Below are 25,023 nucleotides of genomic sequence, written 5' to 3'. Positions count from 1 at the left end.
GCTGAAGGGATAGATTCTTCAGCATCAGAATCCTCACAGTGAGGAAGAGAGTATCCCTGTTCTGAAGAGGAGTCAGAGGAAATGGAAATCAGATCAGAAGAATCATATTCTGTGTCTTGCCAAGGCCTCTTATCAGGAGGGGGATGGGAACCCCTAGGCCTCTTATCAGGAGGGGGATGGGAACCCCTGATCAAAGTAATTAGGTCTTCGGCCATTTTAAGTATCTGTTTCTTAGGCATGGAAGTCTGTCCTGGAGAATGTTGTACTTGTTTCTTTGTCTTTAAAGCTGTTTTAGTCTTTGCCTTGGAAGCTGAGGTTGGCTTGACATATAACTGTGAAGGTCTGAAAACACCCTTAGAAGCAGATGCCTGCTCAGCGGGCTCTGGACCCATCTGAGGGAATAGTTTCAGAGTGTCCAATACCTTGAGTATTTAGAGGCCTAGTTGTCTACACGTGGGAGTCGGAAGCGGCCTGTGGCTCTGAGGTAGAGGGTGTCAGGGGCTGCGAAAGTGCCTCACTGAGAACCGGCGACTGGCCTAGCAATGGCCTCATCGGCTTTGGACCTCGGATGCCTGTCCTTTTCCTTGCACTTTTTATAAACTCCGGTCGTCGGCTGTTCCGACGGCATTATATAATCAAACCTTCGGCCAAAGTAATGAAAGGCAAAATTGTACCGACGCTTAATAGTGCGTTGCATTGTTTAAATCTAGCACAAAACCGACAGCTAGCAACATCGTGGTCAGGGCCTAGGCAAGGAATACAGTAAGAATGAAAATCTTTATGAGGTATTTGCTTCCCACAAGAAATACAATTGTTAACTTTTTCTGACATTGGTCTGGAGCAAGAAAAAAATTTCCCCAACGGGGTACTTAGCTTTATGGAAGACTTCGGATCTGAAATTCGATTTCAAAAATCTCAGGAGTCTGCCAACCGGCACTTGCGAACTGCTTTTGCTTCGAGCACCGCGTGGCAAGAAAGACTGAAGAAAATGGTGTCGGCTGCATCTTTTATACCCCTGGCGCACTGACGTCAGGGAAGAGGTGACAGCAACCGACCAGGACTTTGGAATTCAGGCCGACTGCGAGTAGCCTGCCAGCAGGATAACCCAAGTGTAATGACTGCAACAGTGAAACGCGATGAACATCCTACATTTTTTTTCCTGCTTTTAGGATACGTTAACAGGTTACTATAGGCAGCTGATCTAGATCACTTGCAACTTCCAGAACTGTTCCCACTACTGGCTACCCTTGTCTCTGAAGGACTGAGAAGAAATCTGGGGTGTATCTGTAGTTACTCATGAATTCATCCAGGCTGCTTTTGAAGTGGGTGAAGGAAGTACTTTAATACAAAAAAAAATTCTATCAGTGAAGTATCCATCAAGCATCAGGTTCTTTTTATGTTTTGGTGAAGCTATAAGTCTTTTTATAGGTGTTCATGGTACTGATACTTTTCTGAATATGAACACTGTTCAGGACAAGGTCATCTGAGGTCTTGCAAGTCAGGCAGAGATCACTGCCAGAAGTCTAAACCTCAAAATGAACACACTCGAGGCACTCCTCAGTATGGAGAAAATCAATATCTGTGCAGTAAAAGAAACCTAGTTCAAGGCTCCAGAGAGAACCCCAGCACTACCAGGCTATAACTCTTACCATACCTTTCGGTCCCAGAACCCGGACCAAAATACAAAAGGTGGGGATGTATCCATCTTCATCAAGGATATCCACACCTCCAGGTTAGCGGCACTGCACGAGACCTCGGAGACCATCCATGTGCAACTAACAGTAGGCAAAACTGCTTTTCAGTTTGTAGCTTGCTACAGATCACCCACCTTGTCTCAGGACCCCCACTCGGCATTTCTGAGAACATTGGAGAATATGAAGGTCTCACCAAACACCATGATACATGGTGATTTCAACTACTCAAACATTGACTGGGAAAATTACTCAAGTCCCAACTCCCTTGCCCAACGTTTCCTGGAATTTATAAACTCTAACGCCCTGGAATAACTGGTCACCACTCCCACAAGAGGTGACAACATACTGGACCTGGTCATCACCAACATGGGGGCTCAATGTTCCACACCAGGGGGTAAACCCCTTGTTGGTAAGATCAGACCATAAATTAATCACACTGGACATCCACATCCCGACCCCACCCCCAGCCAAGGAAACCACTGTGAAAAATTTCTCAAAAGCAAACTTCACACTTCTCAAGACAGAGGTGGAATGTTTCAAAGCCCCCGGGCTAATGGAAAATGCTGCCCAAACCACAGTATCCTTTACAAATGCATTCTATGAGCACCTACAGGAATGCATGGATCGAGCCATCCCAAGTAAAACAAAGACTCACTCCTCCAAAACGAGAAGACCAGACTGGTGGACCCCGGCCATAAATAAGCTATACAACAGAAGGAGGAAACTACTACATGATAGAGCAAAATCCCAAAAAGGGAAGGTATCCCTAAATCAGTATTAACAAGAAACTACGATCCCTCATAAAATCATCCAAGGCCAGCTTCGAAAGAAAAATCGCCAAAGACTAAAGATAATCACAAAGCCTTCTTTAGCTATGTCAAGAATCTAGGTGGCAACTCTCAGATCTGCTCTGAGCTGGTGCAAAATGGCAAAAAATACACTGAACACACTGACATTGCCAACATCCTGGCTGACAGGTTCAGTGCAAACTTTACCCCCCCCCTCACCCCCAAAAGGGCCCGTGTCCATCCCAGAAGAATGTAGACCCCCCCAGACATCACAGACACACAGGTGAAAACAGCCCTCTCCAAGGCCAAAAGCACAGCATCAATGGGACTGGATTGTATCCCAGGCTGCGTCTTACACGAGCTCCAAAAAGAACTAAACCCTCACATAAATTCACTATTCAAACTCAGCCTTACTACAGGATATGTACTCAAAGAATGGCGCCACAACAGATCCCGGGAATTATCGCCCTATAAGCCTGACTAGCCTGGTCTGCAAGGCTATGGAGCGCATCATCATGGATCTCATAAACAAAGACATTGGGAACCTCCAGACACTGGACCCTACCCAATTCGGCTTTGTTAAAGGCAGATCTTGCCTCTTAAACTTAGTAGACTTCTTTGAAACAGTTACCAAGGCCATAGACGAGGGAAAGGTAGTCCACACAGCCTATCTAGACCTTGCAAAGGCCTTCGACACAATACCCCACTCTGGCATTATAGATAAGCTCACCAGCTTGAACATTAACCCCTATGTCACGAGATGGGTTGCAAATTGGCTCATGGATAAAACTCACATTGTCAGACTTGCGGGTGCCATGTCCGACTCCAAACCGGTTACAAGTGGCATCCCACAGGGCTCAGTCCTGGGACCACTCTTGTTCGGTACATACTTTTCTGAGGTACAGGCAAGCACGGGAAGGCTATGGCTGACCAAGTTTGCAGAGGACTGCAAACTGGGAGCCATAATCAACTCTCCTGCTGACACAGACATCCTCCAGAAGGGTCTTATGGAGACGAATACCTGGTGTCAGAACCATGGCCTCAAGCTAAATGCCAAAAAGTGCATAGTCATCCCCTTTGGGGAAAAACAAAGTGCCCAAGAACTACCACATAGGTGGTAATCCACTAAGTACGGAAGATGTAATTAGGGATCTGGGGACCCAAGTAGACAGCAACCTCTCCTTTGATAATCACATTGCCAAAGTGGTTAGAAAAACTTTCTATATAGCCTACCTAATCACGAAAGGGTTCACATCTAGATCAAGAGAGGTCATTGTGCCCCTCTACTCATCCCTTATCAGCCTCATAATAGAGTACAATGCCCCATTTGGGATGTACCTTACCCGACACCTGCAACAGCTGCAAAGACCCCAGAAGTACCTCACCAAGAGGAGTGTGGGCCTCAAACAGATGCCCTATGCAGCTCGACTAAAGAAACTCCAGCTCTACTCAGTTGCTTACCGCCTACTCAGAGGTGATCTTCTGCCTGACGTACAAGGCCATGTCTAACCCGGAATTAATGGACATGCTCCACCTCAAGAAAACCAAATCCCTTAGAGCTACACGTTCCAGGGATTTAAACCTCAGCACAACAATAAATAGGACAGGCTGGAGGGATAGATTCATATCCAAGAGGCTTCCCTCGCTCTGGAATAAAATCCCAATCCATGTTAGGCAGAGCCGCTCACTGACCCTCTTCAAGAGAAATCTTGACGAGTGGATGGGAAATCGTAAATTTACTCCGGGGATCACTTCTATGGCCCTGCTGGACAGAGGCTCAGGTATCTAATCAAATCTAAATGGGAGGCAAAAGCCAACACATTCTGGCTAGGCTTATAAATGCCCTAGGGCAGATGGCCTAGTACCTACCTATGAACTGCTAAGGAGTCTATACAAGGCAGAGCTTGTAAGGCATTCTGCACATATAAATAAACTCAGGCCCTTAATTTTCTTTGTTTGGACAGATAAGAGCCAAATGTTATTCAATTACAGGACTAATAACAGAAGAGTAGAGCTATGACATCATCCTTGGACCTGGAAGAAATACCATTTGTAAAGGGCTAGTCTAAACTGAAAGGTTTCCTACAGACTGTGGATGCGTAAAGGTCAAAGGAGAGCTTGGTGTCAAAAGTTTGCTTCAATAATTTAGTTTTGAAAGGAATACCATTAATGTGGTAGGAGCAAGTTTACCAAAGGATACAGTGCTGCACCTTTTTGCATTCAGCTTGAGACCAGGATCTGAGCACCACTTCTACACATACATTTTAATCCTTCTCGTAGAATCTCAAATGGTGGTATTCCTTCTACCCAAATACAATTCAACATTCTAGCACCCACCTACCAGTCAAGTCCAACTTTTTCCTGCCAATTCCAACTAAATCATGCACCTGTATCAACCAATTAACACCTTCTCCAGGAAATCTAGTGAATTCTTCACTCAACCACCCTGCTTAACTCATCACCACAAGGTCATGATTGACCAATAATGGTCCTTAGGCTAAAGAAGGCTTAGGATTTCTTCCACTAACACCTTATTTCTGTAAGTCCAGTGACTGACTGACACCCATTTGCCTAACCTATCACCACACACCACTGCTTGAACCAGGCCCCTAATATGAAATAGTTCTTAGGACTTCTTCAATCACACTCCACACTCACCACTGCTGGAATGCTCGGATAAATTTCAAAACTGATTTTGAGAATTAGAATCCATATTTGAAAGAAAATTTAGATTGAACTTGTATATACCAACTCCAAGATCACCATACAATGGAGAAAAGGGGGTAGTCCAAGAAATGGCATCTCAGTATATGCAAATACATTCTTTCAGCCATTCAGTCTCTGTATTTCAGGACTAGCTCTAGCTGGTCCCACCATTTCAAATGGTTACCTATTAAAATAGAAGATGAACAAGAGATGCAGAACAACACATGCAAATGAGATGCTGTGGCACCAAAATTAAAAAAGTGATAAACGGCAAAGGACAAATGCACAAAAGTACAGATGATACACAGTAGATATGGCTCATCAAAACAACTATGTACTACTGAACAATGTAGACCTTAGTATTAAGAAATTACCTAGAAAAGCAACATCCCTTCATAGATAAAAACAGCAAATAACTAAATACAGCAACTAATTAAAAGCTAATTACCTGGGCTTTCAAAAAATTATCTTAGCATAATTATTAATCTGCAAGTAAAGAGCAGGATGCAATAATAATAACTGAAAACTCATGTTTCTTCATTTCAGCACCAAATTCCAGGAAAGAAACCCCTGTTCCCCTCAGGAGTACCACTAATTTTGTCTTTTTCAAGGCTACTCAGACAGCATCTTATGCTAAACTGGCAATGTAGTTGCAGTCATTTTGCCCCAGCACTAACTTCCTTAAATAATGCATAATACATTTGAAAATTAAACTTCACTATTAAAACCCATACACAAATCTATGTTCACCTACAACGGGCACTTCTCAATGAGTAATGTAAATTGACCATGCATTACAAAATTCACCCTGCATTTTCTTCATTTTTAAATTCTCTGCTTCCTCCAGTTTATATACTCTGCTCTCTGAACACCAATATTTATCTTCATTTTATATGCACTTTCTATTTAATGCATATTATACTAACTTTGCAGTTTATCTATATAGATCACATTAACTACTATGTAGTACATGCACAATTATGGTCTGATATTTGGAAAAAGACAAATCAGATGAGCTACAGTGGCGCGAGGCCCAATCTTAACGAATGTTAAACACTCCCGGCTTAAGTTCTTAAGGATGGGACTAGTGCTACACTGTAAAATTTTCCAGTACAGACCAGAAAATACCAGTGGCAGACTAAAAGATATGGTAATGCCTGCTGTCCAAACTGATAGGGTGCTCCTTCCTAACTTAGAAAGTAGCTAGAACAGGTTATGTGTGTTCACCTGCATTTTCCCTGAAGGAAATAAACTCAAGCTCAAATGTCACTATTCAGTGACTTCAATCCTCCATGATTTGTCTGGAAACCACAGACTTTATGAGGAACAGAACACACAGAGAGGCAAAAATCTGGACATTTGAGTGGCATGCCAAGGTGAGTGCAAACATAAGGGACTGTGTCACTCTGCCTTTCTGACAGCACAAGATAAGTGGCCAAGTGCTTTACAGTTTTGAAAGCCAGAAAAACAGTTAAATTAAAAACGCTGACTTGTACTACATGGAGCAGATAACGCTCCATGCCCTACAAAGAATTAAGTTTGTATCCCCGACTATAACAATTGTGTGTTCTCTTGAGGTGAATTTCTCGGCATCCATGTCTCGAACACATAATAAATGGGTTATGATGGGCAACCTGATCATAATCCTCTATATTACACAGCGTGTCATTCTACAAAGTAGGCTTCCACTGAAAAGGAACTCTGCCCAGCTGGCTTTTCCCAGTTAACAAAACAGTAAATACATTTATATTCACACTATCATTTTATGCTGGAAAGTGTAAACTCACAAGTATCCATCTCTCACTATTGACACCAAATGTCCTTTTATCTCCTTCACCTGCCTTCCACAGCTCTCCTTCCTACCTGATACTCCCACAGTCTTCACTATCTGACAATACCATGCTAAGCTCTTCTTTGTTTCCTATTTATACTGCTGTTTTCCACATCTGAACCAGAGAGTGGTCCATCAAGATCAATGCTCTACTCCAGTAAAACAGAAGGAAAACATATAAAAATAAATTAAAAACTCAGCCACACTAAATTCCTCCTATCTCCTTTAAACTCATTGTTATATACAGACCTTAAGCACACCTTAATCTTATAAATATTCAGCAGTTGAACAGTAACTTCATAACCATTTTTCTATTTCAGCTACATTTGCCAGATAAAAATTATACAATCAGTTTTGATTTAAATTACACTGCTTACTATGTTAATTCTCAGTTGCAGTCTTCCTGATTTATTTTTCTGAGTTATGTTTTAACTTGTATAGTTTGCTATGTTAACTCAAGCTGGGACTGAAAAGACCTACTCTGATCAATGCCCTACCATGATAAACTCAAATGAAAGTTTCTTGGTAGTTCTTTCAGATGTAGGACTTTCCTACAAAACACTTACGAATATGTGATACTTTTTCATCTGGTTTCTGAAAATATTCCTCTGAATACACTTATCCTTACATCCTAACCTAATGGACCATTTAAAAACTACAATATTTCATTACTAATATTTTCTATAATGCATATGTAAGCATACATCATTTTATGGAAACTGATAGCTGACCATAACATGTGTTTCTCCTGTGCACTAGTAGGGTAGTAAAGGCATAAAACAGTTTCGCCATTAACAAAAAATGATCCTGGACCTTCCCATATGAAAACAATATGACGAACTGTTTTGTACAATCACCTCATGATAAGGTTCTACATTGCACAGCTTATAAACAAAAGGGACTGAGCACAGCTTTACAGATGTCGCTTTCCTCCTATACCCAGCCCTCATTAAGGCCTTTGCATGCATCTTTCCAGACAACTGAAAACTGGAAGACCCACTTGTCTGGCAGTTGGCACAGAGATTAAGTCTGCAAGATACAGTTCCTGAGGTAGAGGGTTTGTTTGCCTCAGCCCTTGTTTGCTTACTGAGTGTGTCCTTGAGATCACTTAAAAAGACATTGCTCCTGAATTGCCCCTGAAAAGGGACCTTGTCCAGTGGGCTGACCCAGTTAACAAATAGGTTATTATTGTTACTATTAATATTATACTATTAGAGATACCTTATTAAAAGAATACAAGGCCTAAATAATATGTCCTACATGGGACCAACTCAAAGCTCCTTCATACTCTGTAACCTACAGACTGCTAAGAGGTGACTTGTGTCTGGCATACAAAACATCCTCTGTCCCAATACTGATGGATTTACTGCACATCAACAAGTCAAATGGCATCAGAAATACTTTATCTAGGGATCTAAATCTCTTCTACAACACTCATAGAACAGTTTGGAGGGACAGGTACATGTCACAAAGGATACTGCTGTTCTGAAACAGACTCCCCCATCTATGTAAAACAAAGCCCACCTCTGTCCATGTTCAAGTGCAACTTGGATCTATGTATGGGAAACAAAATTTTCACCACAACTGCCACCTGTACTGCTAATGGACAAGCTATTAAAAAGCTTTACCCTATGCATGGGTCCCTTGAAATTATCTATGGTACGATCCCAGTTATTCTCACTAGAGGTAATATGCAATTATAGGTTCATAGGTTTATACTAGGCTATCTGCCCTAAGGCATTTATAAGCCTAGCCCAAATTATTGTGGCTTACGCCACCCCTTATATGAAAAAATACTGTGCCCATTAGTTTGTTGTGCCTCTGTCCAGCAGTGACCCAGAGATGATTCCCGGGGTAAACCTACGATCTCCCATCCACAGGTCTAGATTTCTCTTGAACAGAGTCAGCGAGGTGCTCTGCCTCACATGGACCGGGATTTTATTCCACAGCATAGGGAGTCTCTGAGTGATAAATCTATCCCTCCAGCACGTCCTATTTATATCCGTGCTAAGGTTTAAGTCGCTTGCTCTAGTGGTTTTGGTGGATTTGGATTTTTGAGGTGGAGCATGTCCATTAATTCGGGTTGGACATGGCCTTGTATGTCAGGCACATGTCACCTCTGAGCAGACGGTATGCGACTGAATAGAGCTGGAGTTTCTTCAATCTGGCAGCATATGACAGATTTTGGAGTCCCTTTATCCTTTTGGTGAGGAACTTTGGGGTCTCTCCAATTGCTGCAGATGTCGGGTGAGATACATCCCGAATGGGGCATTGTACTCGATCATTGGTCTGATAAGTGAAGAGTACAGGGGAACAATGACCTCACTAGATCTGGATGTGAATCCCTTCATGATCAGGTGGGCAATGTAGAAGGTCTTTCTAACCACTTTAGCAATGTGAGTGTCAAAAGAAAGGCCACTGTCAACCTGGGTCCCCAGGTCCCTGATAACCTCTTCTGTGCTTAGTGGATTGCCACCTATATGGTAGCTTGGGGTTACCTTGTTTTTCCCGAAGGGTATGACTATACATTTTTTGGCGTTTAACTTCAGGCCATGGCTCTGGCACCAGCTATCTGTTTCCGTGAGTCCCTTCTGAAGGAGATCAGTGTCCGATGCACTTTCCACTATGGCCCAGTTTGCAGTCATCTGCAAACTTTGTCAGCCAAAGTCCCCCCATGTTGGCCTGTACTTCTGAGAAGTAGATGCCAAACAATAGGGGGCCAAGGACCGAGCCCTGTGGGACACCACTTGTGACCGGCTTGGAGTCTGACACAGCGCCAGCAACTCTAACCCTGTGGGTTCTGTCCTTAAGCCAGTTTGCAACCCATCTTGTGACATATGGGTTTACATTTAAGCTGGTAAGTTTTTCTACAATACCGAGTGGGGTATTGTGTCGAAAGCCTTTGCAAGGTCAAGGTAGGCTGTATGGACTGCCTTTCCCTCATCAATGGCCTTGGTGACTATTTCAAGAAGTCGACCAAGTTCAAAAGGCATGATCTTCCCTTGACAAAGCCAAACTGGGTCGGGTCCAATGTCTGCAAGTCCCTATATCTTTGTTTATGAGCTCCATTATGATCCTCTCCATAGCTTTGCAGACTAGACTTGTTAAGCTTATGGGGCGTAATTACCAGGGTCCGTGAGGCGCCACCTTTGTGGAGTGGGACCACAGTTGCCGTGACGCCACTCCTTGGGCACGTATCCTGTGGTAAGGCTGAGATTAAACAGCTGCCTTATGTGCGGGTTTAATTCCTCATTTAGCTCGTGTAGCACACAGCCGGGGACACCATCCGGTCCCATTGATGCTGTGTTTTTAGCTTTAGAGAGCAGCTTTCACCTGCGCATTTGAGATGTCCGGGAGGCTACACTCGGCTGGGATAGTTATCTCTCCTTTAGGGGAGAGGGGGTGAAGTTTGCACTGAACCTGTCTGCCAGTATGTTGGCAATGTCTGTGGGTTCAGTGATTTTTGTATCATTTTGGACTAATTCTGAGCATATCTGTGAGTTTCCACCCAGGTTCCTAACATAGCTGAAAAAGGCCTTATGATTGTCCTTTAATCCATGGCAATTTTTCTCTCAAAATTGGCCTTAGTTGATTTTATGAGTGCTCGTATTTTTTTACTAATAATGATCAGGGGTGACTTCCCTTTTATGGATTTTGTTCTATCATGTAATAGCTTTCTCCTCTTATTGTAAAGTTTGTTAATGGCTGGGGTCCACCAGACTGGACGTTTGCCCTTTGTGGAAAGAGTCTTGGTTTTATTTGGGATTGCCTGATCCATGCAGTCCTGGAGGTGTTCATAGAAGGCATTTGTAAGGGCTTCCGCAGCTTGGGTTGTGGTTTCCTCTGACTCAGGGGCCTTGAAGGATACCACACCAGTCTTGAGTAGTGTGAAGTTTGCTTTAGAGAAGTTCTTCACTATGGTCTCTTTTATTTGGGGTGAGCGCGGGATCTTAATTTCCAGTGAGATTAGTTTATGATCAGATCTCACCAATGAGGGATATACTTCCGGTGTGGAGCATTTTGTCCCCATGTTTGTGACAATGAGATCTAGTATATTTTCTCCTCTCGTGGGAACAGTGTCTAGCTGTTCCATGGCATTTGAATTTATGAACTCCAGGAACCGTTGGGCTAGAAAGTTAGGGCTTGAGTAATGTTCCCAGTCTATATTCGGGTAGTTGAAGTCACCCAATATGATGGTGTTTGGAGATACATTTATACCCTCCAGTGTCTTCAGGAAGGCTGTGTGGGGTTCCTGAGTTTGAGAGGGTGGCCTGTAGCATGCTACAATTTGTAGAGCAGTTTTGCCTATTGTTAGTTGCACCTGGATGGTTTCGGAAGCTTCATGCGTTGCCACCAACCTGGAGGTGTGAGTATCCTTTATGAATATGGATACAGCCTCTTGTTTTGTGGAGTGGTCCGGGTTTTGGGGCCGGAACGCATGATATGAGGTAAAACCTAATAGTGCCGGGTGCTCTCAGGAGCCTTGAACCAGGTTTCAGTTACAGCACAGACATCGATGTTCTCCACACTGAGAAGGGCCTCGAGTGCGTGCATTTTGAGATTTAGACTTCTGGCATTGAGCAGCATTACCCTCAATTTCTTCCCATTTTTGTTTTCTAGGGTGGTAGGTTTAGAATTTGAGCCTTGCCTAAAAAAGGCACTATGCGGGTGGCAAGAGCCTTAGCCAATATCCGGAATCCCAGGGTGACAGGTGCAAGCCGTCCCTTGCGAAGCAGCGTGGCTTGTCAAGCATGTCATCCCAGGCAGACAGACACTGGATCCCCTTTGAATGACACCAGACATTAAGCCAATTGTTAAAGCTGATCATCTTGTCTCTATATTGTGGCATCATTCTTGGTGAAGGAAGGATACTGCTCAGGGTTAGGGTCATACCTGCCTGGGCTACATAATCAGAGAGCTCCTCTATGTCTCTTTTCATGCAGTCCAGGGAGGTGCGTCTCAGGTCGTTCACACCAGCATGGACAATGACTGTGTCATATTTGTACTTGCTGTGGAGTGACCAGTGCTTGTGTTATGTGGCGGATTCTAGCGCCCGATAGGCAGCTTACTGTGACCCTCTCCTTGTTCAGCCTGGTGAGTGGGACGTCAGTGTGTCTGACTATGGAGTCACCTATGACAAGTATGTTTGGTGTTGTATTTGGCCTTAAGGGCTGTGACTGCTTTGCACACTGCTTTTGTGGTTTATGTGTTGCTTGTGGGGTGTCTTGAGGTAGCAGTTGTTTGGGTGTCTGCTTTGGAGGCCTCTGCTGTTTAGGTAAATTTTACTCAGAGCCTCCGAGTATGTCTTTGTGTGTTTATGTGTTTGATTCAGTGGAGTGGTAGCATTATGTGAGGCTGGTTTTGTGGTGTGTGTAGTTGCCTTCTCCTCCTGTCTGGTCTTGCCAGTCCTGAGTTGAGAGAGCTCAGCCTCCAGTTTGGCTAAATAGCTGCATCTCTCAAGTATTTGTGTTATGTGGGAGGAGGAGAGGGTTGTCTGTGTACATGAGGCAGTTATAACATTGCCTCAAGATTCCCAGATTCACCAGCTGGACCGGAGAGGAGATTGACAACTGACCTTTGGACATGCTAGAATAATATTGGGAAATCCTTAATTGAAAACAAGGGCCAGTGGGGAGTGAGGGTGTAGTGCTTTTAATTTTTAGTGCTGACTTATATAATTGCTTTAGTGAGCAAGTGCCAGGTAACTTGAGTGCAATGTGATACAAGTAACTAAATGCAAAACGACAAACAGTAACTTTCTTTCAAGTGAAACAAGGAAATAAGTACAGTAAGCAATGCAGATATCACTAGTGATCCACAGAAGCGCTGAGAAGTTGCTTATTAGGTGAATTAGCTTCCAGGGAAATAACAAGCAAACAAACAACAAGTATATAAACAAAGCTAGATTCAGTAGGCCTGGATCTAGTCTATGCTAGAGCAAACAAGGTGAACCAATTTCAGTAAGATACAGTTCAAATATTCAGGCACTATAAACCTTTAACCAGAAAATTCCCAGCTCAGAAGGGCAGAGTCCAGCCTCTTCTCCCACAAGAGTGCAGTCCACGAACCTTCTTAATGTAAAATAACTGGCCTGAAGCCCAAGTGCCTAAACCAGAACTAATACACTTGGACACTGGGCTCTCAATCAGCAGTTCCCAACTTAGAAGGATGAAAGCTACCTGTCCTGCCACCACAGTGCTTGCCACAAACCTTCCTAATGTAAAACAACTGGTCTGAAGCCCAAGTGCTTAATCCAAAAGACTTGAATGATAGCTACACTTTAATCAAGTTACAACCAAGCAGTAATAAATACCATTGAATACTTTAGAGAATGTCTGGATTAGTGCTCAAGTTACACAAACAAAGCTAGATCCAGCAGGCCCGAATCCAGTCTATGCCACAGCAAACAAGGCGCACCAACTTCAGTAAGAAACAGTTCAGATATGCATGCACTATAAGCCTTTAACCAGAAATTCCCAGCTCAGAAGGGCAGAGTCCAGCCTCTCCTCCCACAAGAGTGCAGACCACGAACCCTCTTAATGTAAAATAACTGGCTTGAAAGCCCAAGTGCTTAAACCAGAATTAATACACTTTTAGAATAACAGACACTGAGCCCTCAATCAGCAGTTCTCAACCTAGAAGGATGTAAGCTACCTGTTCTGCCACAACAGTGCAGACCACAAACCTCTCAGTGCAAAACAACTAACTGGTCCGAAGCCCAAGTGTTTAAACCAAAAGGCTTAGAATGAGTTACACCAAGCAGTAATAAATACAATTGAGTATTTTAAGATGATGCAAAAGTAAAAAGAAGTAGGTAAAAACACAAGTACAGTAAAAGCAGATGAAATTTTTTTTTTTTTTTTTTTTCCTGAACAAGTGCTGAGATCAAAGAAACAGATTTGAGTGCTGAAACTAGAAAACTGGCTAGTTACAAGAAAAAAAAAACAAGCTAGAAGGCTTCCCTCAAACACAGAAGGGCTTGGGGGCTCAGAAGCCTACAAATAGTCTGTACCACTTAACAAGAAAGGCAGGAAATAAGCTTAATTTTTTTTTTTTTCTATTTCCCAGATGCTCTCTTTGTACACAGTAGGAGTGCCTGAAAATTACCTACCATGGGATGGGTAAGGCCAATCTGACCCCAGACATCAGGTTAATTCAAGCACCAAAGAGAAACGGGCTAGGCTTAAAAAGGCCCACAAGGCCATATAGTTTAGTACTTGCTTATGAACCTGTGAAAACAAACTATGAAGGCTTTCATATAGTCAGCTGGAATAGTCCCTACCCAAAAACCTGAAAGAAAGAGAGAGAGAGAGAGAGACTACATTCAAAGCACTATTCTCATCCCAGATTTGTAAATAACTGACTTTTATCACAGAATGATGGATTTAGCATTACAGCTCTAGGACAACACAACAACACACAAGAAGTCAACATTATAAATGCACAAGTTTCCAGATTCAGTGGGACTCACTTAAAATAGGTCAACCAGGACTTAATAGCTGCTGTACTGGAACAACCCACAAGACCATTTTCCATTACTTAGCTATGTATACAGTATGGAAACAATACTTTATGAAAAGAATAAGATCACATTATACAACAATAAAATATGTGTGTGTTTTTGTGTGTGTGTGTGTGTGCGTGTGCGTGTGTGTGTGTACTCAAGCACATGCACAAGGTTGATTTTTCATATTGCCTAAATAAACTGCAAATAAAAGTAACTTAATGCACATTAATTGCATGCAAGTTGAGTTTTTGGTTCTAATTATTAAATGATCCAAAGGGAATTCCGACATTATTTACTACATAAAAAAAGAGTAACAGATACCCTAGCACACCTGTTACAACTGATTTACATACCTTTTGGACCCTTGACCAGCTTTATCTCAACTACTTTTTCCGATACTGGTTTTCTTCTTTTGACATACAATCGCACAATGGATCCTGCTTCCTTCAGAGCTTCAACAGCTTTGCTATGTGAGACGTCACGTACATCCACATCATTCACTTTCAAAATGCAGTCATTGACCCTATGATTAGGTGACAGAAATATATAAAAAGTATTACTTTGTGCTAGGACATGAAACATTCTTTAAAACTTTCATCAGACCTATGTACAGCTTTAATAAACACAGATGAATAGCATACAAAAAAAAACTTTGAAATAGTGTCTTGCATGAGAACCATTACAAGCCCAAAGAGGTTGTCAGTGGGTGAGTGGACTATACGATAATGGACAGAGCAGTAGTTAAGGGACTGGCAAAGTTTTTCTGGAAACTGAATAGTGATGCATCATAGAAGCTGGTGCCAGATCAGGTACGTTTGAAGGTGTTTAGCACAGACAGAACCCACTACCTAGTAAACAAAACTGATCTATGAGAAGACTATGCAAAATTCAGTATAGGGATGGATTATGAAGACATGAATTGCACAGGGGCCTGAAAAGGGATGCAAACTGGTTCAAAATAATGAAGCCTATGCACACTATGAAAAATCTGCAAAGGCTTTCAGTGGGAAACAAATTGTCGACAGGTACAAGCAATGAATCATAAGAACGCTGAACAGTGTGCAGATGCAAGCAATTAATCATGACAGGTCTGAACACCGTGTGTGAAGTATACAAAGTGCAATCAGCATTTAAAGGCATATGGGGAAGTACTTTAATGAAAAATAAATGAAGTTCAAAGCTGTGGGAAGAGAATAAGCTACAAAAGCCATCGTCTACCCATAAGCCTTATTGATAATGTTGCAAGAGAAGCACATGGATAGAAATGGGCATGCGAATTTGTTAAAGATAGGATTTCTGGTTGAACATTCAACAGAATATCAGGGACAAAGGAAACTGAGTTTTATACTGATTACTAGAGGGGCTCCTGTAGGGACAGAAAATGGGATAATAGGAATAAAGGTAGACTGTGGTAGTAAGGGGTTATTGGCAAGGGAGAAGGATTATATCAGGATGCATTTATATTCCACCTAAAACTGATATTATGAAGCTTAAGGCAATTTTGGAAAAAAAATAACTAGTTTTCAGCAGCTAGTATTTATGAATGGGGTTGGAACCTGATCTACAACTGTAAGGATCTGGGGGGCTAGAAGGAAACATTAGAAAAGTAGATTTCTGAAGAAATATGAGAATTTTGTTATGGAAGATGTGAACTCAGTAGTAGGAACTCAGAATTTACACATTTCCTAAGGAACAAGAAAGTACAGTTTTGTACCTACCATAAATGTAGATGTTCGAGTGCTAATACAGCTGCAGTAATCACAGATGGGTTTTCAGCCGTCAGGCGGTCCCTCGGTCGGCCGAATTCCAAAGTCTTGGTCCGGCGTCGGTAGTCGTAGCTTACTCTTCTGACGTCAGGAAGGCCAGAGTATATAAGACACAGCCGACGCCATGTTCTTCAGTCTTTCTTGCCCCAGATGTCAGGTGCCCCCAAAAGGAAGGCAATACATAAGTAAAGCTTATCCACATATGCAAGCAATGCAAAGTAATGCAAAATCAGTGTAAGCAAGCAAATAAAACATAACAGGATAACCCAGTCAGGAGGTATGAAGAGGTTGTTAGGCCCCATGCCCTAACCAAGAGGGGAAGGAGGGAGGGAAACCTGTACTGCAGCTGTATTAGCACTCGAACATCTACATTTATGGTAGGAAACTGTACTATGTTCATCGTGCATACAGCTGCAGTAATCACAGATGGGTAGAGTCCCAAAGCTATGCATAGGGTGGTAGGTACCATGAGGAACTGGGTTGAGCCAGAATGTCCTGCAAAACAGCAGTGGCGAAGCCTGCTCTTGTTCTGGAGTATAAGGGCAGGTGGTAGTGTTTTGTGAAGGTATGTACAGAACTCCAAGTGGCTGCCTCCAAAATATCCTTAGTAGGCACACCTCTGAGGAAGGCTGTAGAGGTGGCTGTGGCCCTGGTGGAGTGAGATCTGATACCAGTAGGGACAGATTTCCCATGATAGGAGTAACAAAATCGTATGCAGTGGCCAATCCACTTGGAAATGGTCTGTTTGGTAACTGGTTTCCCTTGAGCCCCTACGGCATAGGACACAAAAAGTTGTTCTGATTTCCTGAAGGACTTTGTTCTGTCCAAATAGTAACGTAGCTGCCTATTGATATCTAAAGAGTGAAGCAGCCTTTCCCCTTTGTTTTGAGGGTTAGGATAAAAGGTAGGTAGGTGTATGGCTTGGTTTAAGGCTACCCTGGATACCACTTTTGGCATAAAAGATGGATTAGTACGAAGGGAAATCCTATCCTGATGGAAGATGAGGAAGGGCTGCACCGCCACGAGGGCCTGTAGTTCAGAAACCCTACGAGCTGAAGTGATGGCCAGAAGGAAAGCTGTTTTCCAGGACAAATATTGCAGATCTGTTGAGGCAGCAGGTTCAAAGGGAGGTAATGTTAATTTTTCTAGTATGTAATTAAGGTCCCACGCTGGTATTGGTTGCTTCCTTGGAGGTCTTATATTCTTAGCCCCTCTGAGGAACTGCCGTAAGAGAGGGTGAGAGAATAAAGGAGGATCCGTGTTGTATTCTGCAGAAATGGCTGAGGCGTGTATTTTAATGGAAGAAAATGAAAGTCCACTGTTCAGCAGTTCAGCTAGGTACTGTAAAACCTGAGGCAAGTTCAATTTTCTAGGGTCCTGTCTTCTTTTCTCATTCCAGCAGCAAAACCGCTTCCATTTTGCAGAGTAAGCTTTTCTTGTAGATGGTCTTCTGGCCTCCAAAATGACATCCTTCACCTCCTTGGAGAGTAGAGTCTGATGTGGTGTTAAGGAATTTTCCAAGCAGCTAGGTTGAGTGTTTTCAGCTGACTGTGAAGGGTTTTGTAGCTGTTCTGCGTCAGCAGAAGAGGTATTAGAGGCAGGGACCAGGGAGGAGTATGTGTTCCTCAGGGGTGGATACCAGTGTTGCCTTGGCCAGTCTGGAGCAATCAATATCATCCTCGGTTTGTCTGTTCTTGCTTTCAAAAGCACCTTGGGCAGAAGAGGCAGGGGTGGGAATGCATAAACTGTCCATGTTGCCCAACTGAATGAAAGGGCGTCCATTTTCCAGGCCTTTGGATGGAAGGTCCTTGAACAAAACTTTTTCAATTGATGGTTCCTGTGGGAGGCAAAAAGATCTATGTCTGGCCTTCCCCACGCTTGGATTATCTCCGTAAACACCTGTGGATGCAGCTTCCATTCGTGTGGATCTGTCATATTCCTGCTCAGAGTGTCAGAGTCATGGCTAGTCTGCACAAGGGGTATGAGTGTGTTCCTCCTTGTTTGTTTATGTACCACATTACTGTGGTGTTGTCTGTTCTTATCAGTAATTGTCCTGGCTGCAGGAAGTCCTTGAAAGCTGTAATTGCATTTATTACTGCTAGCATTTCTTTTTGATTGATGTGAAGGTGCTTTTCCTTTTGTGACCATCTGCCCTGAATGCACCTGTCCTTCATGTGCGCCCCCCAGGCGTAATCTGAGGCGTCTGTGGTTATGACTTGTTTTGCTTGAGGCTTGCAGAATGGAAGGCCTGTGTTTACTTGACATGCTTGGGCCCACCATAGAAATTCCTTTTGCAGACATGGAATTATTGGTATAATTGCTTCCAAGCTGTGACTGTGTTGAGACCATAGATTTTTTAGGTACCACTGAAGTTTCCTCATATGCAGCTTTGCACATGGGATTAGAAGAATGCAAGATGCCATGAATCCCAGAGCCTGCAGGATTTTCCTTGCAGTAAGCCTGGTACTTTTGCTAGTGTTTTGAAGTACTGAGATAATTGCCCTTGTTTTTCTGGCGTAAGGTATGCCATCTGGGTGTTTGTGTCCAAGCTGGCACCCAGGAAGGTTATTTTCTGAGATGGTGTTAGCCTTGATTTCTCCTTGTTGATGGTGTATCCCAGAGAAAGCAGTAACCGTGTCACATATGCCAGATGTTCCAGTAGTATTTGTTTGCTGTCCGCTTGGATCAGGCAGTCGTCCAGATAAGGGTAAATTTGTATCCCTTGAAGTCTGCAATAGGCGATCACTGATGCCAGGCACTTTGTGAATACTCTGGGCGCAGTAGATAAGCCAAAGGGCAATGCAGAGAATTGATAGTGGATTGAACCTGCAAGAAATCTGAGGTATCTTCTGCAGCTTTGTCTGATTGGGACATGCAGGTATGCCTCCTTGAGGTCCAATGTTACCAGCCAAAACTCCTTGCCCAGCATGGGAAGAAGCTGCTGTAATGTGAGCATCCTGAATTTTGGTACGGGTAGAAATGTGATTAGGATGGATAAGTCCAGAATGGGTCTCCAGTCGGTTCCTTTTCTTGGAACCAGGAAGAGTCTTGAATAAAAACCTTGACCTTGTTGGTGCGTAGGTACCTTTTGTATAGCTCTCATGTTTAGGAGCTTTGAAATTTGCAGTTGTGCCTCTACCCTTTGATTTTGTGGTAGGTTTGGCATGCCTCTCATTTTTGGAAGAGTGTGAAATTGAAATTTGTAGCCTCTGTTTATAATGTCCAGAATCCATTTGTCTGTTGTGACAATATGCCAATTGTTTGCAAATAATGCTAGTTTCCCTCACAAAGGTGCTGCCAGCTGAGACTTGCTTGGCATGGAAATGAGGGAGTCATTGGGTTTGCTTCCTGTATTGTTGTGCACTGTCTTCACCACCTCTTGGTGCTGGAGATTGCCATTGTCTGCCTCTATATGATCCTTGTGACTGCCCTCTGCCCCTTGTGCATCTGTATCTCCCTCTTTGGGGCTTGTCAGTGGCTGGAAAAGACCAGTTTTTTGAAGGCCAATTCCTGCTAAATCGTGGTGGCTGGACCTGTAAGAAAGCTTTGACAGTTTGCATAGTTTTGACTTTTTCTTCCATTTTTCGTACTATATCCTCAGCATTAGTACCAAAAAGTACATCCTTTTGTAAAGGAGCATCAAGAAGTTTAGCTTTCACATGATCAGGCAAATTTTGTTCCCTAAGCCAGGCATGTCTGCGAATGACTGATCCTGTAGCAGCCGCTCTACTGGAGGCCTCTAGGGCATCATAACCACATTGTAAGGTGTGTTTACCCACTTGTTCCGCACTATGCATCATATCCTGTAACTCTTTTAAATCTGGTTGTTCAGGTTGAGACATTTTGATTTTTAATTGTGATAACAGGAACTGTTGATATTTAATCATATGAAACTGGCAGTTTAAGGCCCTCATGGCTAGGGTGGCCGAGGTATATACCACCTTCTTACCCCACCTTTCTAGATATCTAGATTCCCTTTCTGCAGGAAGTGGATTCTTGGCAGTGGAGGCCTTTAATCCCTTAGGGCCTTGTGAAATGGTTTCAGGGTCAGCATTATGGCCTTTGTAAAGAAATTGGTGAGAACTGGGTACTCTGTAATATCTATCAGGCTTTACTGGTGCAGGAGGCAGAGAATCAGGATTAAGACAAGCCTCCGAATAGACATCATCCAGTACCTCCAAAACAGGGGGTATAGCCAGAGGTCTGTGCTGAGGTAACCAAAGAAATTCCCTAAGTCTTTTCTTGGAATCTGAAAAGTCTTGGCCTTCCCAATGGAAGTGTTCCCTCAAGGTGTGCAAGGTTTCCCCAAAAGAAAAATCCTCAGGGGGGGATACAGAAGGAATGGACTGTTCTGCATCCGAATCCTCAAAAGGGGAGTAAGAGTGTTCCTCTGCATCAGAATGCTCTGATAAAATGGATCCCTGATCAGAAGAGGGGGGATTCTTCCTCCACTCTGGGTCTCTTTTCAGGAGGGGGCTGAGAACCTCTGATGAGAGTTATTAGATCCTCAGCCATTTTAAGCATCTGTTTCTTAGGCATGGGTCCAGGAGATGGGCCTTGAGCAGCAGGCCTAGTGTGATGCCTGGCTGCTTTGGATTTAGTAAAGGCCTTAATAGAAAAAGAAGATGAAGGCCTAAATACACCATGGGTGGAAGTGGATCTGTCCACATTAGTAGGCTCGACATAAGCTGGGGCTTCGGTTGTAGTCTGGGAAAGGGCCGATGACCCAGCGGTCTCAGGTACAGAAGACACCGCCAAAGGAGTGTCGTCGGTAGTCAGGGACTGCAAAGGCGTCTCGCTGAGAACCAGACCACGAGTAGCCTTTTTCGGCGTGGTGTCAGTGGAGACCGCGGGCCTCGCGTGTCGGTCCTTTTCCTTGCGTTTTTTGGATAAAACGGTAGTTGGAGAGTCCGACGACATTTTATAGTCAAAAGCTCTACCAAAAAAGTGTTGGGCGAACTCCGCCCGACGCTTGATAGTGCGTTTATTGAAGGTAGCACAAAAGCGACAGCCCGAGACGTCGTGGTCTGGGCCCAAACAAGGTATGCACAGGGAATGGAAATCCTTATGCGGTATTTGCTTCCCACAAGAAATACAATTATTAACTTTTTCTGACATCGGTCTGAGGCAAGAAAAGTTTCCCCAACGGGGTACTTAGCTTTAATGAAGACTTCGGTTCCAAATATTTTCGTAAATCAGGAGCTGGCCGACCGGCACTTGCGAACTGCTTCTGCTTCTGGCACCGCGCGGCAAAAAAGACTGAAGAACATGGCGTCGGCTGTGTCTTATATACTCTGGCCTTCCTGACGTCAGAAGAGTAAGCGACGACAACCGACGCCGGACCAAGACTTTGGAATTCGGCCGACCGAGGGACCGCCTGACGGCTGAAAACCCATCTGTGATTACTGCAGCTGTATGCACGATGAACATCTGGGTTAGACTGACCATCTCACAACAGCATGCATATTTAATTGAAAGCTTTGAAACATCCAATAATTTATTATTGGTGTATGATGTGAAATAAAGATAGAAAGTAAAATGAGACAGTGGTACTACACCAAAAACCCAGTAAAACGTGACAAACTATTCTACTTATCTATTAAAGAGGGAGAAACTTACGGAATGGCTAATGGAAATAATTCAAGATCTATTAGGGAAGATGGAATTTTTTCAGAAGGGAGAGTCAGTGGTTGGGATAAAATGAAACTATACTTTAAAAACATGGTAGGAATAAATAAGAAAGATATGGAGACAAAAGTAACAGGAATTATTTACAGACAAGTATTGACAAACGTTAAGAACTAAAGAACAAGAGGATCAGCTATGTATTAAATGGAAAATAAGGGACTACTTAGATAATATGCACGAGATTAGAAATATTGGTGCTGTGCAACTATATTTATTGCGATTCCACTGAATAAAAGCTTCCAGCACAATGACTTAAGCAACAAAAGGTACAAAGGTTTGTTGTCATGCTTAGAAAGCTCATAAAAAAAAATAACCAGAGATCCTACAGAGAGATTCGGGATATTTCGGAAAATTTATGGAAAACTGTATTAAAGCAGAGAAATGTAGAAATCAAAAAAAGGCGTAAATGGAAATACTTACGGAAAGACTTAATGCACAGGTTAGAGACAGATGACCCTCAACAATTAGTAGCTAAGATAGGCAGAGATTAAATTAAAATAGTGATACCTACACCAAAAGGGAAGTCTCCATTAACAGATGATATTCTTGTGGAAATCTGGAAGTTGGGAGTGAAAAAAGTGACAAAGAACTGGAAGGTTTTGTTAAAAAGTATTTTAAAAAGATGAGTGGGGGTTCCAGTATCTTGCAAGAAAGTTGTAGTGGCTGTTTTACCCAAAGATAATAAACACAATTCAGACTCAGCTTCATATAAACCCATTTCAGTTTTAAACCACGTCTATCAAGTGTTATGTCCACTCAGGCTAACAGAAAGTACAGTTTTGTACCTACCATAAATGTAGATGTCCGAGAGGAATGCATCTGCAGTCCTTACAAATGGGTTGTCCTGTCGTCAGGCAGCCCTTCGGTCGGCCGGATTCCAAAGTCTGGGTCTGGCTTCGGCTGGTGTCGCACTTCACCCGACGTCATTGCGGCAGTTATTTGGGTATAAAGGCATCAGCCGACGCCATTTTCCTCCGTGTTTCTTGCCCCAGATGCCAGGTGCCCTCTTGGTAGGCTAAATTTGGATAAATGCCAAAGTTTCCAAATAGTAGAGAGCAAACACACAAAATAAACATGTATGCACATATATACAAACAAATACACCATAATAGATCCCCCCCAAGCTAGCTGAAGATTGGTAAGTACCCTAGGAGTACCTCAGAGGGGAAGGAGGGTGGGTAATCCTGACTGCAGATGCATTCCTCTCGGACATCTACATTTATGGTAGGTACAAAACTGTACTATGTCCTTCAAGGATGCATCTGCAGTCCTTACAAATGGGTAGAATACCATAGCTAAACTAGGGAGGAGGAAATGAGAATAGATTATGGTGTAGTCAGGATCCCTTGCAAAACAGCAGTGGCAAAGCCAGCACGGGATCTAGAGTATAGAGGTAAGTTATAATGTTTGGCAAATGTATGCACGGAGGTCCAAGTAGCAGCCTCTATAATGTCCTTGGTAGCCACTCCTCATAAGAAAGCTGTGGTAGTGGCTGTGGCCCTTGTGGAGTGAGGCCTGATGTTCTCTGGAGTTTTCTTTCCATGGTAGGAGTAACAAAGTCTAATGCAATTTCCTATCCATTTGGAGATTGTCTGTTTAGAAATTGGTTTTCCTTCTTTTCCTGTTGCATAAGCTACCAGAAGCTGGTCAGATTTCTATTGTTTTTGTCCTGTCCAGGTAGTAGCGTAATTGCCTGTGTACATCCAAGGTATGTAAGAGCTTTTCCCCCCTGTTCTGTGGATTGGGGAAGAATGTAGGAAGGTGGATAGCCTGATTTAAAGATACTCTGGATACCACCTTAGGCATAAATGTAGGATTTGTTCGCATGGACACTCTATCTTGATGGAAGATCAGGAAGGGTTGTACTGCCATTAATGCTTGTAGTTCAGAGACCCTTCTTGCTGAAGTTATTGCCAGCAGGAAGGCAGTCTTCCAGGATAAGTATTGCAAATCTGCTGTAGCTGCTGGCTCGAAAGGAGGTAGAGTTAGTTTTTCTAGCACAAAGTTCAAGTCCCATGCTGGCAATGGAGGTTTCCTGGGAGGTTTTACATTTTTAATTCCCCTCAGAAACTGTCTGAGCAGAGGATGCGAGAAGACAGGAGGATCCAAGCTGTATTGTGCTGAAATAGCTGATGCATGTATCTTGATGGAGGAATAGGACAGGCCTGTGTGGTAGAGCTCAGCCATGTACTCCAGGATGTTGGCTATGTTTCACCAGTGTCACATCTTGCCCTTTTGCAGCACTCCAGATGAGATATCTTTTCCATTTTGCTGCATAATTCTTTCTTGTTGAAGGTCTACGAGCCTCCAGGACTATGTCCTTAACCCTTTGGGATAAATTAGGGTTAATTTCTGTCATGTAATGTTCCAGGCAGTTAGCTGCAGAGTTTTTAGGCTTGGATGCAGAATGTTGTAGTTGTTCTGTGTCAGCAGTAATGGGATCAGGGGTAGTTTCCATATTTGTTCCCGGGACATGCTCCTCAGCAGTGGGTACCAATGTTGTCTTGGCCAGTCTGGGGCTATCAGAATGATCCTCGGACGTTCCTCTTTGATCTTGAGAAGCACCTTGTGCATCAAAGGAAGTGGTGGGAATGCGTATGCTGTCAGGCTTTTCCAACTGAAGGATAGGAGTCCACCTTCCAAGCAAGTGGGTGGTAAGTCCTTGTGCAGAATTTCTTCAACTGGTGATTGTATGGGGATGCAAACAAGTCTATTTGTGGTAATCCCCATTTTCTTGTGATGGCTTTGAAGATGTCCGGATGCAGAATCCATTCGTGGGCATCTGTTGTAGTTCTGCTTAATATGTCTGCTAGAATGTTTTCCTTCCCTGGTACATAAATTGCCTGTAACTGAAGGTTGTAAGTCAGAGCCACATCCCATAAGTCTAGTGCCAGCCGGCATAGGGGGTATGAGTGTGTGCCTCCCTGTTTGTTGATGTACCACATAACTGGGGTGTTGTCTGTCCTTATCAACAGCTGGCCTTCGTGGAGAAGAGGTCTGAATGCCTGGATTGCCAATTTTATTGCCATCATTTCTTTTAGAT

General features: G+C 43.2%; 1 protein-coding gene across 1 annotated transcript in view; it reads right to left on the bottom strand.

Annotated features, from left to right (window-relative positions):
- The window catches only part of DLG1 (discs large MAGUK scaffold protein 1), a 3,205,960-nt gene that overhangs the window by 1,863,533 nt on the left and 1,317,404 nt on the right, over nt 1-25,023 (bottom strand). The window contains exon 7 of the mRNA XM_044070715.1: nt 14,880-15,049. Coding sequence (XP_043926650.1) covers nt 14,880-15,049 — 170 coding nt within the window. The remainder of the gene's footprint in view (nt 1-14,879; nt 15,050-25,023) is intronic.

This window comes from Protopterus annectens, chromosome 4.part1 (genome assembly GCF_019279795.1).
Source record: "Protopterus annectens isolate FY-2018-M chromosome 4.part1, PAN1.0, whole genome shotgun sequence".
Taxonomy (NCBI): Eukaryota; Metazoa; Chordata; order Ceratodontiformes; family Protopteridae; genus Protopterus; species Protopterus annectens.
Note: the sequence above shows the minus strand (reverse complement) of the source record. Positions and strands in the feature narration are given on the sequence as shown.